Source organism: Carcharodon carcharias, chromosome 1, assembly GCF_017639515.1.
Source record: "Carcharodon carcharias isolate sCarCar2 chromosome 1, sCarCar2.pri, whole genome shotgun sequence".
In the NCBI taxonomy this organism is placed as follows: domain Eukaryota; kingdom Metazoa; phylum Chordata; class Chondrichthyes; order Lamniformes; family Lamnidae; genus Carcharodon; species Carcharodon carcharias.
The window spans coordinates 255,586,146-255,601,909 of NC_054467.1; the positions used below are offsets into that span (position 1 = coordinate 255,586,146).

Consider the following 15,764-nt stretch of genomic DNA (forward strand, 5'->3'; position numbering starts at 1 on the left):
ATCCTCGAGATACCTGCACGGATTTCTGATCCTTTGCTTGCTCACATCCATCTTTTTTCTCTAACTTTTTATTTTCATCTGTGTTTCTGCTTCATTCAACCCAGGGCTGACTTTTTGTAGACTCGTGCAACATTAATGGCGCAGCAACAGCAACAGTTCATATCTTCAAACCTGTATCAGTACTTTCCTCTCCCTCTGCGCCACTCACTGACACTACCAAAGGGTGTGGGGAGCAAGCGACAGAGTGGGATTAACCACTTCCTTGCTCGCTACCCATATGCTTTAATATACATCTTTTTGCAGCTAGCTCCTTGTTCAGAGTTTATGGACTCTGCTTCAATGGTGGTTAATGGTAGAGAACTTTATAGCAGCTACTTCCCCGGCAACAAATTGCTTGATTTATTCTTTTTCTGTTTTTCAAAATTATGACGCACTTAAGTTTTCGTTTTTGCTTTACGTGAATATAAAGCTATTATTGGGTGAATTTTAAAAAACAAAACCCTCCCCATGCCCAACAGTGGATAACTTTTGAAAGTTCATTCCAACATTGTTCCTATTAAGGGAAGTAAAATAAAGAGATATATAAATAGCACCTGACACAAGGGAGCGATTTAAATGCTCAAGCCATTAAACATTTACTTGTTTAACCTCATTCTATTTGTATTTTGGCTCTCCCAAAGGCTTCCAGAGACTCCATTGACCTCCGTTTTTCTTAACACTGCCTCTTGTTTCACTTATCCTTGAACCCCATCCAGACACCCCACCTTCTTCACCAGCTGTTAAAACTAGGCCAAATTAAATCAGGATGCTATAATTCGCTTCTTAGTGGGGAGCCCCAAACACACAGGATTGCTCATCAAGTCGACACAACTGTTAATACTTTGCTTGGAGAAGCTTGTAACAATAGACTCAAGAAAATGGAGACTACCGATATGGTAGCTTAGTGATTGTGTTACTGGGACTAACACTTAAGTGTTGACTGAGGGTGTGCTAAACTGTTGGAGGTACTGTTGGAGGTACTGTCTTTCAGGTGGGACCTATTGCCGACTCAGGTCGTAAAGAACCCATTGCACTATTCAAAGAAGAACAGGGGCATTTTCCTTGGAGTGCTGGCCAGTATTTATCCCTAAACCATTATCATCAAATCAAATTACCTGGTCCTCATCTTTATTGCTGTTTGTCGTATTTTGCTGCCCCATTTCTGACACTCCAACAGTAATACACTCAAGTTTATAGAGGATATCCTGAGGTGTTGAAAACTGCTGTATAAATGCAAGTCTTTCTCTAGCAACCCAGAGGCCTGGGTTAGTAATCCAGAAAATGTTTGTTAAAATCCCATTATAGCAAGTCAGAGAGTTTTAAAAATCTGGAAATTAAAAGCTGGTGTTGGAAAAAGTAACCTTAAAGCTGTTGGGTTGTTGTAAAAACTATACTGGTTTATTGGTACACTATACCAGCTGTGCTGCAATTGGTGAGACCACACCTGAAATATTGTGTACAGTTTTGGTCACCTTATCTGAGGAAAGATGTTCTTGCTATAGAAGGAGTGCAGCGAAACTTTACCCACTGATTCCTGGGATGGCAGGACTGAGGAGGTGAGAGCCTTCTTGAAATTTGGCTGCCCTCAGAAATTTGTCACTATCCTTTACTACGATGTGATGACATTCAAGCCATCAACAAAGGGCACCACCACAGACCCAATCCAGAGGTCAAACAAAGCTATGTCATCCCACAGCCCCCTTCTCCATCTTCCTCACCACAATTCAGCATCTCCCTCCAGGAGTGGCAGTAATCAACAGGATGGACCTTGTTTGCCTCCAGCCTAAAACTAAAATCACTCCTACCTCAGTTGTTGATCTTTAGGGGATCAACCCTGGTTCAACGAAGAGTACATGAGAGCATGTCAGGAGCAGCACCAGGCATATCTAAAAATAAGGTGTAAACCTGCTGAATCTACAACACAGGGCAACTTGTTGTTGGAGATCAGTCACCTCAGTTTCAGGAGATCACTACATGAGTTCCTCAGGGTAGTGTCCCAGGCCCAACCATCTTCAGCTGCTTCATCAACGACCTTCCTTCCATCATCAGGTCAGAAGTGGGGATGTTTGCTGATGATTGCACAATGTTCAGCACCATTCGCGACTCCTCAGACACTGAAGCAGTCCACGTCCAAATGCAGCAAGACCTGGACAATATCCAGGCTTGGGCTGACAAGTGGCAAGTAATATTCGCAGCACAAGTGCCAGGCAATGACCATCTCCAACAAGAGAGAATCTAACCATCATCCCTTGATGTTCAATGGCATTACCATTGCTTAATCCCTCACTATTAACATCTTGGGAGTTACAGTTAACCAGAGACTGAAGTGGACTAGCCATATAAATACCGTGGCTACAACAGCAGGTCAGGGATGAGGAATCCTATGATAAGTAACTCACCTCCTGACTCCCCAAAGCCTGACCACCTTTTCCAAGCACTAGTCAGGAGTGTATACACCCCACTTGCCTGGATGAACGCAGCTCCATCAACACTCAAGAAGCTTGACACCATCCAAGACAAAGCAGCCTGCTTGATTGGCACCACTTCCACAAATATTTACTTGCTCCAACACTGATGCACTGAAAATCTGGTGCAGAATGGGCAAAGACATTGCAGCCATCTGCAAACTGTAGATCATGTATGTCTGTGGTGGTCAGCTTATTTTCCACCCAAAGGCAACTGAGGTTAAAGAGTCTTCCATCTCGGTGGTGGAAAACACTTTCTCTACTTAAATGGGTGGTGGAAGTGGAAACAATCAGTCATTTCAAAAGGAATTTGGGTTGGCACTTGAGGGAAATAAACCTCTGGGGCTATGGGGATCAGGCAGAAGAATAGGAGTGTTTGGATTGTCCTACAGAGAACCAGCATGGATTTGGTGCCGGAATGACTGTGGCGCTAAATAGGGAGAAACTATTTCTACTGCTAGAGGCCCAGTTACCAGAGGACACAGATTTAAAGTAATTGGCAAATGAGCCAGAGAGAGTTTCTTTTATGCAGCATATTGTTATGACCTGGAATGTACTGCCTTTAAAGATGGCGGAATCAGATTCAATGCCACCTTTCAAAGATAAATTCTTGAAGGGCTATGGAGAAAGAGAATGGAAACTCTTTCAAAGAAGTGGCACGGCTGTCTGAATCGAATAGCCTACAGTAAGATTCCACAACCCCTTAGGCATTCCAGTTTCCTTCTCTCCGGCATTGATGACTGTGCCTTCAGCTGCCTGGACCCTGAGCTCTGGAATTCTCTCCTTAAACCTCTCCACCTCTCTGCTTTGAAATGCTCCTTTAAAACCTACCTCTGGTCAAACTTGTGCTTATATCTCCTAATAGCTCCAGTTCGAAGGCAGAGTCATATCAGACTGGAAATGTTAGCTCTGTTTCTCTCTCGACATATGCTGCCAGACCTGCTGAGTTTAACCAGCGCTTTCTGTTTTTGTATCTAATATCTCCTTATGTGACTCATTGCCAAATTTTGACTGATAGCTCTCTTGTTAGCGCTTTGGGATGTTTTACAACATTGAAAGCACTATATAAGTACAAGTTGTTCTCGTGATTGCCTCCACACACACTGTTATGTGGCTTTTATCAGTACCCCATTAAAATTTTGAAAGCTTTAGTAAGGTCTCTCCAGCATTGTCTTAGTTGTTTTGGCGTGCACGTTCCTGGCTTTCTTAGCCTCTCCTGATAGTTCAAAGCCCTAACCCCACACATCATTTAGATGCCTTCTGTACTGGCAAAAGAATCAGAGGCAAGATGAAGAGGATCTTTTTCTTTTACAAAGTGAACTATGAAAGGCTAGTGGAAGCAGATTCAAGTGTAACTTCCGAAATACTTGAAGGGGGAAAGGCATTCAATATGATGTCACATCAAAGGTTACTACACAAAATACAAGTTCATGGTATGGGGGTAACATATTTGCATGGATAGAGGATTGGCTAGCTAACAGGAAGCAGAGAGCAGGGATAAATTGGTAATTTTCTGGTTGGCAGGCTGTTACTAGTGGAGTGACACAGGGATCAGTACTGGGGCCTCAACTTTTTACAATCCATGTCAATGACTTAGTTAAAGCGACTGAATGTATGGTAACTAAATTTGCTGATGACACAAAGATAGGTAGGAAAGTGGGTTGCCAGGAGGTCATAAAGAGTCTTGGATTAGTAGGTTAATTAAGTGAGTGCGCAAAAATTTGGCAGATGGAGTATAATGTGTGAAAATGTGACCTTGTCCAATTTGGCAGAAGGATAGAAAAGCAGTATGTTATTTAAATGAAGAGAGACTGGAGAACTCTGTAGTAGAGAGAGATCTGGGTATCCTGGTACATGAATCACAAAAGGCTGGTATGCAGGTACAACAAATGGTTAGGAATGTTGGTGTTTATTGCAAGGGGAATGGAATATAAAAGTAGGAACGTTTTATTGCAGCTGTACAGGGCCTTGGTGAAACCACATCTGGGGTACCATGTACAATTTTGGCCTTCTTAAAGGATATGATTGCATTAGAAGCATTTCTAAGAAAGTTCACTCGACTGATTCCTGGGATGAAGGGGTTATCTTATGTAGGAATATTGAACAGGTTGAACCTGGAGTTTAAAAGAATGAAAGGTGATTTTATTGAAACAGAAAAGGGTACTTGAGAGGATGGATGTTGAGAGAATATTTCCCCTTGTGGGGGAATCTGAAACTTGTGGATGCAGTTTAAAAATTAGGGGTCTTGCATTTAAGACTGAGGTATGGAGAATTTTTATTCTGAGGTTCGTTAAATTGTGGAATTCTCTTCTCCAGAGAGCAGTGGAGGCCATTGAATATGTTCAAGGCTGAGTTAGTTAGATTTTTGATTGACAAGAGAGTCAAGGATTATAGGCTACAGATAGGAGAATGGAGTTGAGGCCACAATCAGATCAGCCATGATCTTAATCAAATGGTGGAACAGGCTTGAGGGGCCGAATGGCCTATTCCTCATAATTCTTGAGTTCTTGTGAAAGAATTGCAGGGCTCTGAGGAAAGGGCTGTGGTTTGGGACTAATTGGAAAGTTCTTTCAAAGAGCTTGCACAGGCATGGTGGACCAAATGGCTGCCTCCTGTGCTATAAGAGTCTACGCTCTCCTAATCCAGCATGTCTGCCAATTGTATGGTGGCCAGATATGGTGAGGCAAACGACTAGTGATTTGAGTAAGCTAGCTGTTGCTCCTGAGATTTCACCTCTTGGCAAGACACACTCAAATCTTCTTTGCTTTTTTTAAATTTTGCTTGATATTTTAAAAGCAATTTCTTGACCCTAATCTAGTATATTAAAAAAGCCATTATAATCTTTTCAGATTCATGTTAAAATCCTTTATCAGAGTTTTGTGTACGTATTGCTCTTATTCACACAAAGAAGTCCCATTTAGATCAAGACTGCATTACCTCAACCCAGTTCATGCACTTTTGACCGTGGCTCTGGAGTCAAACAAAGGCCAAGTCAATCTGTCACGTCCCTGTCCATTTACAGAGAGTTGTTTTTAGATCTGATCTATGGGGAAGTGGGTTGGAAGATAACAGTAGCAGGGGCAGACAAATCATACAGCTCTTATCGTTCTTGTGGGTTTGTGTTTCAGTTCAGGAGAAAGGGAAAAACAATGTTAACATGTTGACTTTGCACTTCTCAAAAATAATTCTGCACTTGTCTGATTGAGGGACAAGAGGTCATTGTAGTTTCTGGAACGTTTGCCTGGCTCCCTGCCATTGTTTTTGTGGCAGTGTTGTGTGGAGTATTGTTATGAACTCCCTTTCACAACTCTTTTGGGTACTTTAAACTCTTTTGTTTAAAAATTTATATCCCTGCACTCTGGCACTGTCTTTTGTTAGCTCAAAACTTACCTGTTCTATTATTTTTCTGTCACAGATAAGCACATGTGTTGCATTCCTCCACGCATGTGAACCCAATGATTTTTTTCAAATGTTTTTGTGTTGGGGGACTGGATGATTGTTTGTGTGGGGGGAGGGGTTAAGTTTTCAGGGGGGATAGCAGGAGGGGTGGGGGGGGAGTGTTGCAAATGTTGATGTGCCCCCCCTGAAGACCCCAACAAACAGAGATGTTCTCCAAGGTGCCCACGTGTTGCTTCCAAGGGTTCCTCTACAAATATGTCTGACATCTCAAGTCTATAAAATACTAGAAAAAGCCCTGATTGGAGAATTAATGGAGTACCTACAGTAATATAGATGGTGTCAGCATAACTTCATGGGTGGCAGCTCATGGTTGGAATAAATGATGGCTCCTCGTGGATATGCTGATCTCAAATGACCTTAGATATTTAGATTTTAGCCAAGCATGTGTGATGTCTTTCACTGCCTCAGGATGTCCAAAAAGATTTTGCAGCAAAATACAGTGGCCACCAGTTTGCACACAACAAGCTCATAGTAACTTGTTAGTCACTTTCTAGGGGCTGGTTGAAGAATAAATATTGGCCAGACTTGGCAAGAGAATCTAAGTTGTCATATAAGGTCATGGTAATAGCCCACAGGAATTAATAAAAAAGGGGTATGGCATAATAGTGGATAACCAGCAAAATATTGTCAAGAGTGAGAGAACACAAGACCCAGGAAATCATACCATAGAGCATTGACTCAGCTCCATCTGGATTACTGTGTACATTCCCGCTTATTGTAGGAACATCTTGACATTAGGTAATGTGTGAAGCCACTGAGTTAATAGCTGGAATTGGGGACATGAGCTATTGGGAGAAGCTGCAGGAATATGTTGTTGTTCTCTAAGTGTAGGCTCGGGGAGATCTTATTGGTGTAATCAAGTTCCTCAAGATTACCAGTAAATAAAGCCCTTGAAGTTTATTTAGGTATGGTCACAAATATTCAAAGATGTAAAAACTGGGAAGCAGAAGAGGGAAGGCAAACAGACAGTTTAAAGTAGTTACATTAGAACTAAGGATAGTGGATATGTGAAAGAATATCAACAAATTGGGTTGTGCAGTAAACTCAAGAAGGAGTTGGATATTTTCCAATGAAAGCATTTGAATGGTATGAGTGATATTTGCCTGGTGCACTGTAATCAATGTACATGTATATGGAAAATAACCTGATGACTTACACCAGGCTTCTGCATAAACACATTGGCTTTCAGGAAGCCAAATAGTCGTCTTCTGTGCCATGAATTTCTGTGATTCAGTGACAGATAATTTATGTCTTGTATTGACTTTTGCTTGAGTTGCAAATTACATATGTTCTTATTCTCGCCAGTTACCTATGTATCAACTGTGGCTTATTTGGTAGTACTCCTGCCCCTGAGTCAAGTTATACGTTCAAATCCTACTTCAGAGGCTTGAGTACAGTACATAATATCAGACTGATGCTTCAGTACCGTATGGAAGGAATGCTGTATTGTCGGAGATGCCGTCGTTTGGATGGAATGTTAAATCAAATTCCTGTCTGTCCCTCTGAAGTTGATAGCAAAGATCCCATACCACGATGCGCAGGGCTGTTCTCTGTGACATCCTGGGCATCAATTATCCCTCAACTAACATCTAAAACAGGCCTTCTGGACATTTATTTCAGGACTGTTTTTGGAACTTTGCCCTCTGCAAATTGGCTGCCATGTTTCCCATGTTACAATGGTGACTACACTTAAAAAAGCATTTTATTGGTTGTAAAATGATTAGAGTTGTCCTGAGGTCATGGAAGGCCCGTAAGAAATACAAGTCGTCTTTAAGCACTGTATGTGTTTTGTGCTGCTACTGTGTGAAGTTTATGCTTGAGTGGGTGTGAACTCTGTACATTGGCTGTTTCTGCAAGCTTATAGTACTTTTATTTTTGTCCTGACCAATGTTCCTTCCTGAGCCAATACCACCAAAAACACATTAACTGATCATGCACCCCATTACTGCTTACAGGACGTTGTTGGCATGGATTGGTGACCATGTTTGTTTAACTAATAGCAGCCACTTTACTTCAAAGTAATTGTTGTGTGAAGTACTTGAAAATGTTTCTGAGAGACATAATAAGGTGCTACATAAATACAAGGATCCCTTGTATTATTTTTGAAAAAACTGTAAGCAAAGGCAGTATGGATGTGAACAAGCTTATTTTGAGATACTGCCAGTGCAATACAGAGTCAGCCATGATTGTCAACCGTCGCTCAGTTGATAGCACACCCACCTTTGAGTTAAAAGGTCTTGAGTTTAAGTTCCACTCTGGAAACATGAGCACAAAATTCTAGACTGACACTGTAGTTCAGTACTGAGGGAGTGCTGCACGATCAGAGATGCGCCATCTTTCAGATAAGACATTAAACTAAGGACTGTCTACACCCGTATACTCTCTGGCAGTTTGGGGGAAACGCCGTGACTAGACTTCCATTCAATCTCCAGTAAAATGTTAAATAAGGATTGAGATCATTGAAGAGGTAAAGAAGTGGGAACCCAGTTCTTTCTGCATAATGCGAAGGGCACTAGGGAGCACACCTAGAGGCTGAAAATTCAGATCCCATCATGGCAAATTATGATGGCTTCTCCTGTCGCTTGGACGGATGATTGTTCAGCAGTAGGAAAGACCGTTTTACAGTCTAGCTTGATATTGTCTCTTGTGACATTAGGCCAAGACTTAATTTGCATTACAGATTGCAAGTATTGCCTATGAAGTAAGTGTTGGAGGGATGGATGAAGGCATTGGCTTTGTGCTGAGGCAGTAGAGGGATGGACCGCTTGACCTGAAGGCACATGATTCTACTCTGCTCAAATGTCGAAATCGTTTGATGACAGAGACTTCTACATTTGGATCTGTCCAAGGTTATTTTTCCCATGTATAAGGATCCAGCTTGTAAGCTCTGAGCTTGGCTTTCACAATGTCTTTATCTCTAAGTTTGGGACGTCCTGTGGTGAGGGTTCCCATGCTCAGCTGGCTGTGGAGTACTGTCTTTCGTATGTGGGAATCCTCCATGTGCACCACATGAAAAAGAAGTCTGAGGGATGACCTCAGAGAGGTCTTTAAAATGATGAAAGGTTTTGATAGAATGGATACAGAGTGAACGTTTTCTCTTGTGGGGAAGAGCATAACTAGAGGCCATCAATATAGGAGTCACCAAGAAATCCCATAGGGAATTCAAAAGAAGCTTTTTTCACCCAAAGAGTGATGAGAGTGTAGAACTCACTACCAGAGGGAGTGGTTGAAGCAAATAATATAGATGCATTTGAGGGGAAACTTGACAAGCATATGAGCGAGAATGTAATACATGGATGTGATGGTAGATTTGGATGAGAAAAGATGGGGGAAGACTCCAGTGGAGCATAAACACCAGCGTAGACTGGTTGGGCTGAATGTTTCTGTGCTGAATACCCCATGTAAATCCTGTCTAAGTCTCCAGATTGGGACTTGAATCCATAGTCTTTTGTTAGAGAGGCGAGAGCAACATCTGATACCTATTGGACCGGTTGTAGGAAAGAAGGTGTGCTAAATCTAGAAGAAAGGGTTAGCCGACACTACACGTGGGTTTGATAGGCTTGTAGCAGGAGAATAAGGTTGAAGTGAGGGCAGGGTTTTCAGTCTTCCTTTTGAGGCCCTTGTAAACGATGAGAGGAAGTTATTTTCAGCACAGGGGTAAGGATGCAAATCTGTCAGGCCTACCATCACTAACCGTTGAAATACTCAGCTGGTCCTTTAGTGGTTGAGTATTCAGACAGTAGTCAACTTCAGGTTCCAGAGTTGTGTTGCTAGCAATTTTGCCTTAGAGACAGCGGGTCATGGTTTCTCAGTTATGTGTAACTGAGACTGACACTTCAGTATATTGGTGAAAGAAGCAGTGAATGGAGTGCTTCACTGGCAAAGTTGCTTGTTTTGATTGAGAAATTAAACAGAGGACCATTGTTACTACTAAACGGGACCTATTTCATGGTACTTCACAAATAAGAGCACAGGATTCCTCCCATTGTCCTGGCCAACGTTAATTCCCCCCAACAAACAATGACAAAACAGATCACTTAATTATTTATTCAAGTGCCAGTTGTGGAACTATCCTGTGCACAAATTGGCTGCTGTCTTTGCCCGCATTAACAGTGACCATATTTCAAAAAACAGTTCGGTGATTGTGAGGCATTTTGGAAGATTGTAAGCTTACAAAATGGGCTGGATCTCTATGTTTTGCTGCATTAGAAGCACTCGAAAGTTGCATGCATGCCCGCAGAATTTACAGTAAACTTGATCTAAAGATGCATTATTGTTGCTTTTTTATTTTAGGCCCATCAGCAGAGGAACCTGGATAACATTGTCTCTCAGCAGCACAAGATCGGAACTGGAAAGAAAGTGAAGAAAGATGGAGTCATTGGTTTCGACGCAGAGGTGGACAATACCAGCCCAATGTCTGAGCAGGATTCTGGAATCTTAGATGTTGAAGATGAGGAGGATGAAGAGGAGGTAATTACTTATTTCCCAAGCTATTTTGAAGGCAATTGTATGACAACAGAGTTAGATGAAGAGGGGCAGAAGGAGACTTGTGTGGAGCATAAACACTAGTGGACCAGTCGAGCCAAGAGGCCTGTATCTAAGCTGTGCATCCTATGCATCTAATCATTGCCTCTAAGCAAGTGCTATATATTTTAGTCCTTGTTGATTTAATTCGGGGTCTGATCTAACATTTTGACTGGCTTTAGAAGTTAGAATATGTGCACATTCATTTGTTCGTGGGCTGTGGACTGTATTAATTGACCGCCCCTGGGTTCTCTAAGAAAGTGGTTGTGGGCCTCCTCCTTGAATCACAAAATGGCAACAATCTGCTTTAAATCAGCAATATCAGAGATCAGAAGAACTTAATTTGCCTGTGGGGTAGTTGACATCTGGAAATGGCTCTCACAGAAAAGCACCTGAGCTGTGTTAAACTCCTTCAAGACGAGAACTGGATAAATATCTGGTTTCAGAATAAGATTAAAGGTTATTGGGATCAATGTAGATAGAAATAACTAAAAGCTTCATTGAGCATGATAGCTCTTCTGGTGCCGTGAGCAAGGAACTGCCATCTGTGGAGTGCCAGTAGTGTAGATGTCGAAAAAGAAAAATGTTCTAAAGCTTTTCTTGATTAGGAAAGAATACATTTACATTTATCCCCTGCCCCTCTATCCCATGCTTGAGTATACCAAAGCACCTCACGGCCAATGAATTACTTTCTAACGTATTTCCACTTGTTATGTAAACAGAAACAGCAGCCTATTTGTCTTTAGCAAGATCTCACAAACAGCAGCTAGATAAATGACCATCCTTGCGTGGCTGAGGGAGAAATGCTAGCCTGGATACTGAGAGCACTTGCTCAAACAGTATCTCACGTACTTTAACATTAAGCTGACCAGGACAATGAAGCCCCTGTTTATTCTTGCATCTAAAAGGCTCAACACACCCTCAGTAATAGGTGTCTGCCTCGATTTATGGTCAGATCTTCAAGGGGTCTCGAAGTCCACAATCTTTTGATGAAGTTGGTGAGAGTGTAACTGACTGAAGTGCCATTGGGAATTGGAGAATAGTTTTGTAGAGTTTCTATCAGATTAAATTAGTTGGTTTGACTCTTGTGGAGAGATGGAATTCCATGCCTGGATTGTTTGTGCTTGTCCATTCTTGTGTAATATTCAGAGAAGCAGATCAAAACTCTGCATTCCTGCTTCAACTTCATTTTCTTGCCCATTCCCAATATCCCTTGATTCCTTGAGGGACCAAAAACATATCCCAGCATTAAATGGTTCAATGATGGAGCCCCCACAAGCCTCTGTGGCAGAGAATTCCAAAGATTTACAACCCTCTGAGAGAAGTAAGTTCTTGTCATCTCAGCCTGAAATGATCAGCCACTTATCCTGAGACTGTGCCCCCATGTTTTAGATTTCGCGACCAGCAGAAATAATCTCTCAGCATTTGCCCTATCAAGCCCCCTCAGAATCTTGTACATTTCAATGAGGTCGCCTCTCATTCTAAACCTGAGAGAAAAAAGACTCCGTTTACTCAGCCTGTCATCGTAGGAAAACCCCCTCATCCCAGGGACCAATTTAGTGAACATTTGCTGTATCGCAGTTGTACCTAGTCAATGGGACAAATCTTTCCATTTGTTGGAGACACATACGTGGCACAAAAGAAGATGGTTGTGTTTTTTGGATGTCAAGCATCTCAGCCCCAGAATATTACTGCAGGAGTTGCTCAGGCCCAAGCATATTCAGCTGCTTAATTAATGATCTTATCCCTGCCAAAAATTCAGAAGTGAGGATGTTCGCTGACTGTTCAGTACATTCCATTACACCTCGGGCATTGAAGCAGCCCATGCAGAAATGCAGCAAGATCTGGATAACATTCAGGGAGAATCTAACCACACCCCCTTGACATCCAACTGTATTACCATTGCTGAATCTCCCACTATTAACATCCTGGGGGGGGGTGGTTACCATTGTCCAAAACTGAACTGGACCAGCCATTTAACTACTGTGGCTAGAAGATCAGGTCAGAGGCTGGAAATTCTGCTGTAAGTAGCTTACCACCTTATCCCCAAAGCCTAGCTACAAGGCACCACTTGCCTGGATGAGTGTAGCTCCAACAACACTTGAGAAGCTCAACATCATCCAGGACAAAGCTTGATCAGCACCCCATCTACCACTTAAGCATTCACTCCATCCATGACTGGAGCTTGTCCATCCACAAGATGCAGGGCAGCAACTCGCCAAACCTCCTTCAACAGCACCAAACCCATGACCTCTACCACCTAGAAGGACAAGGGCAGCAAACACATGGAAGCACCACCACCTGCAAATTATCCTCCAAACCACTCACCATTCTGACTTGGAAATATATCGCCATTCCTTCATTGTCACTGGGTCAAAAATCCTGGAACTCCTTCCCTAACAGCACTGTGGGTGTACCTACACTACATGGACTGCAGCGGCCCAAGAAGGCCACTCATCCCCACCTGCTCAAAGGAAATTAGGGTCATGGTCTCTCATTCTCTCAGTCTCCTCCCTCTTGCTCACTCTCTTGCACTCTTTCTCACTGTCTCACTTGCTCTTTCTCTCTCATTTGCTCTTTCTCCCTCATTTGCTCTCTCGCTGGCTCTCCTTCTTGTTTGTTCTCTACCATTTGTTCTCTCCTGCCTACCTGCTCCCTCCCTCTCTGCTGCCCCCTTCCGCTCCATCCCTCCAGTCCATGCTGTCTTGTCCGATCCCTCGTGGGCGCTCTCTCTCGCTTGCCCGCTCCCTCTCGCCTGCCCTCTCCCTCCCGCCCACTCACGCACTCCTTCCTGCCCGCTCGCGCGCTCCTGCTCTCTGCCTGTCACTCGCGCTTCTTCTCCCTCATTCGCTCTCCCTTGCTCTTGTTCCTGCTCTCACCTACTTTTGCACACATGCTCACTGTCGTGCACTTTCACACACGTTCACTCCCATGCTTGCACTTGCACACTTTCACGCACACGCTCACTCTGTCAGCCTCAGGCGTCTTGTTTGCTTTGGATTGTGCTTCTCCCTACTCCTCCCCCATGTCATCGTAGATAATGTGAAAAAGAAGTCTTGTAAAAGTATTACCAGCTTTAGTGGCTGAATGTGCCAGGTTGTAAAGGGAGTTTATCTTACTCAAACTTTCTCAGCTTCAACCTACTGGCAGTAAGACGAAGGAAAGTATTAGCAAAAAAGGCAGTGAACCAGATGTCACCTTTCCATGTTCGCAGCTGGACAGCTGACAATCATCGGTGCTGTTTTAAATTACTTTAGAGACGGCTTTGTAACCAAAATAACTATTCCCCAGACTTTGCAACTGTAATTTGTAAATTCTTAACAGCTTCAAAAAGGGAGAGAATAAAAAAAAACTGCTTTGCACCTCTTTCCCCAAAAGAATATACCTCTCCTGCAAAATGTGTCAAGTTGAAAGCAAAGACGCATCTTTTGCAATGCTTGCATCGAGCTGGAAACACAAGCGTTATACTTTTTCATTCTTGACATGTGGCAGGCTGGCATTTATTGAGCATTCCCGTTGTAGGTGGTATGGTGTCCTGCCTTCTTGAACAACTGTTTGATACAACTGAGTGACGCACTGGGCTACTTCATCGGGCAGTTAAGAATTAACCGTGCGCCATCACTAAGACCGCCTAATTCCACCTCTCACAATCTTTGACCGTGACCATGCCTATTCTCATCTGTTGCTGAAACCTTTTGTTGCCACTATGCTTGACCATTTCAATACATTTCTGGTTGGCCTCCCATCTTCCATCCCCCGTAAGCTTGAGGTCAACCAAAACTTAACTTGCACCAGGTCTCGTTCACCCATCAGCCTCAGTTTGTGACCTACATTTGCTCCTGGGAAACCAATGCTTCAATTTTAAAATTCTCAGACTGGTTTTCAAATACCTTTATTGCCTCGCACCTCCCCTCTCTGTAATTTCCTCCAGCCCCAGAACCCTCTGAGATATTTGCATTCCTTCAGCTCTAGCCTCTTGAGTATCCTAATTTTAAACACTCCACCATTGGTGGCCAAGTCTTCAGCGCTCTAGACTCTAAGCTGTGGAATTCTCTCCCTAAACCTTTACCCCTCTCTACTTCTTCCCCCCGTTTAAGGCACTCCTTAAAATCAATCTCTTTGACCAAGCATGGGTAGGGGTCACAGGTTTGGAAGATGCTGTTGAAGGAACCTTGGTGAGTTGCTGCAGTGCACCTTGTAGATGGTATACAATGCTGCCATTGTCCGTTGGTGGTGGGGGGAGTGAAGTTTAAGCAGGCTGATTTGTCCTGGATGGATCAAGCTTGAGTGTGGTTGGAGCTGCACTCACTCAGGCAAGTGGAGAGTATTCCATCACACTATTGAAATATTTTTCACAGGGCATGTGTGTCACTGGCTAGGCCAGCTTTTACTACCCATCCCTAATTGCCCTTGACAAGGTGGTGGTGAGCTGCCTCCCTGAACTGCTGCAGTCCATGTGGTGCAGGTACACCCGCAGTGCTGTTAGGAAGGGAGTTCCAGGAATTGACCCAGCAACAGTGAAAGAATTGCGATATAGGTCCAAGTCAGGGTGTCGAATGGCCTTGCTCTTCTAGGTGGTAGGGGTCACAGGTTTGGAAGGTGCTGTTGAAGGAACCTTGGTGAGTTGCTGCAGTGCACCTTGTAGATGGTATACAATGCTGCCATTGTCCGTTGGTGGTGGAGGGAGTGAAGTATTCCATCACACTCCTGACTTGTGGCTTGTAGATGGTGACAGACTTTGTGGAGTCAGGAGGTGTGTTGCTTGTCTCAGAATTCCCAGCCTCTGACCTGCTCTTGTAGCCACAGTATTCACATGGCTAGTCCAGCCCACTTTCTGGTCAGTGGTAACCCACAAGATGTTGATAGTGGTGGATTTGGCAATGGTAATGCCATTGAATATCAAGGGGTGATGGTTAGATTCTCTCTTGTTGGAGATGGTCATTGCCTGGCACTTTTGTGGCATGAATATTACTTATCACTTGTCAGGCCAAGCCTGAATGTTGTTGGGTCTTGCTGCATGTAAGCAGGGACTGCTTCGGTATCTGACGAGTCATGATGGTGCTGAACATTTTGCAGTCATCAGTGAACATCCCCACTTGTGACCTTATGATGGAGGGAAGGTCATTGATGAAACAGCTGAAGATAATTGGGCCAAGGACATGACCTTGAGGAACTCCTGCAGTGATGTCCTGGAGCTGAGTTCATTGATCTCCAACAGCCACAACCATCTTTTTTTGTGCGAGGTATGACTCCAGATGGTGAAATGTTTTCCCCCTG

The 15,764-nt window shown here is 43.3% G+C and overlaps 1 protein-coding gene across 4 annotated transcripts in view; it reads left to right on the forward strand.

Moving 5' to 3' along the window:
- The window catches only part of LOC121277089 (exocyst complex component 6B), a 632,802-nt gene that overhangs the window by 240,246 nt on the left and 376,792 nt on the right, over nt 1–15,764 (forward strand). For all 4 annotated transcript variants that reach the window (XM_041186104.1, XM_041186075.1, XM_041186085.1 and 1 more), the window contains exon 7: nt 10,257–10,433. In XM_041186104.1, coding sequence (XP_041042038.1) covers nt 10,257–10,433 — 177 coding nt within the window. The remainder of the gene's footprint in view (nt 1–10,256; nt 10,434–15,764) is intronic.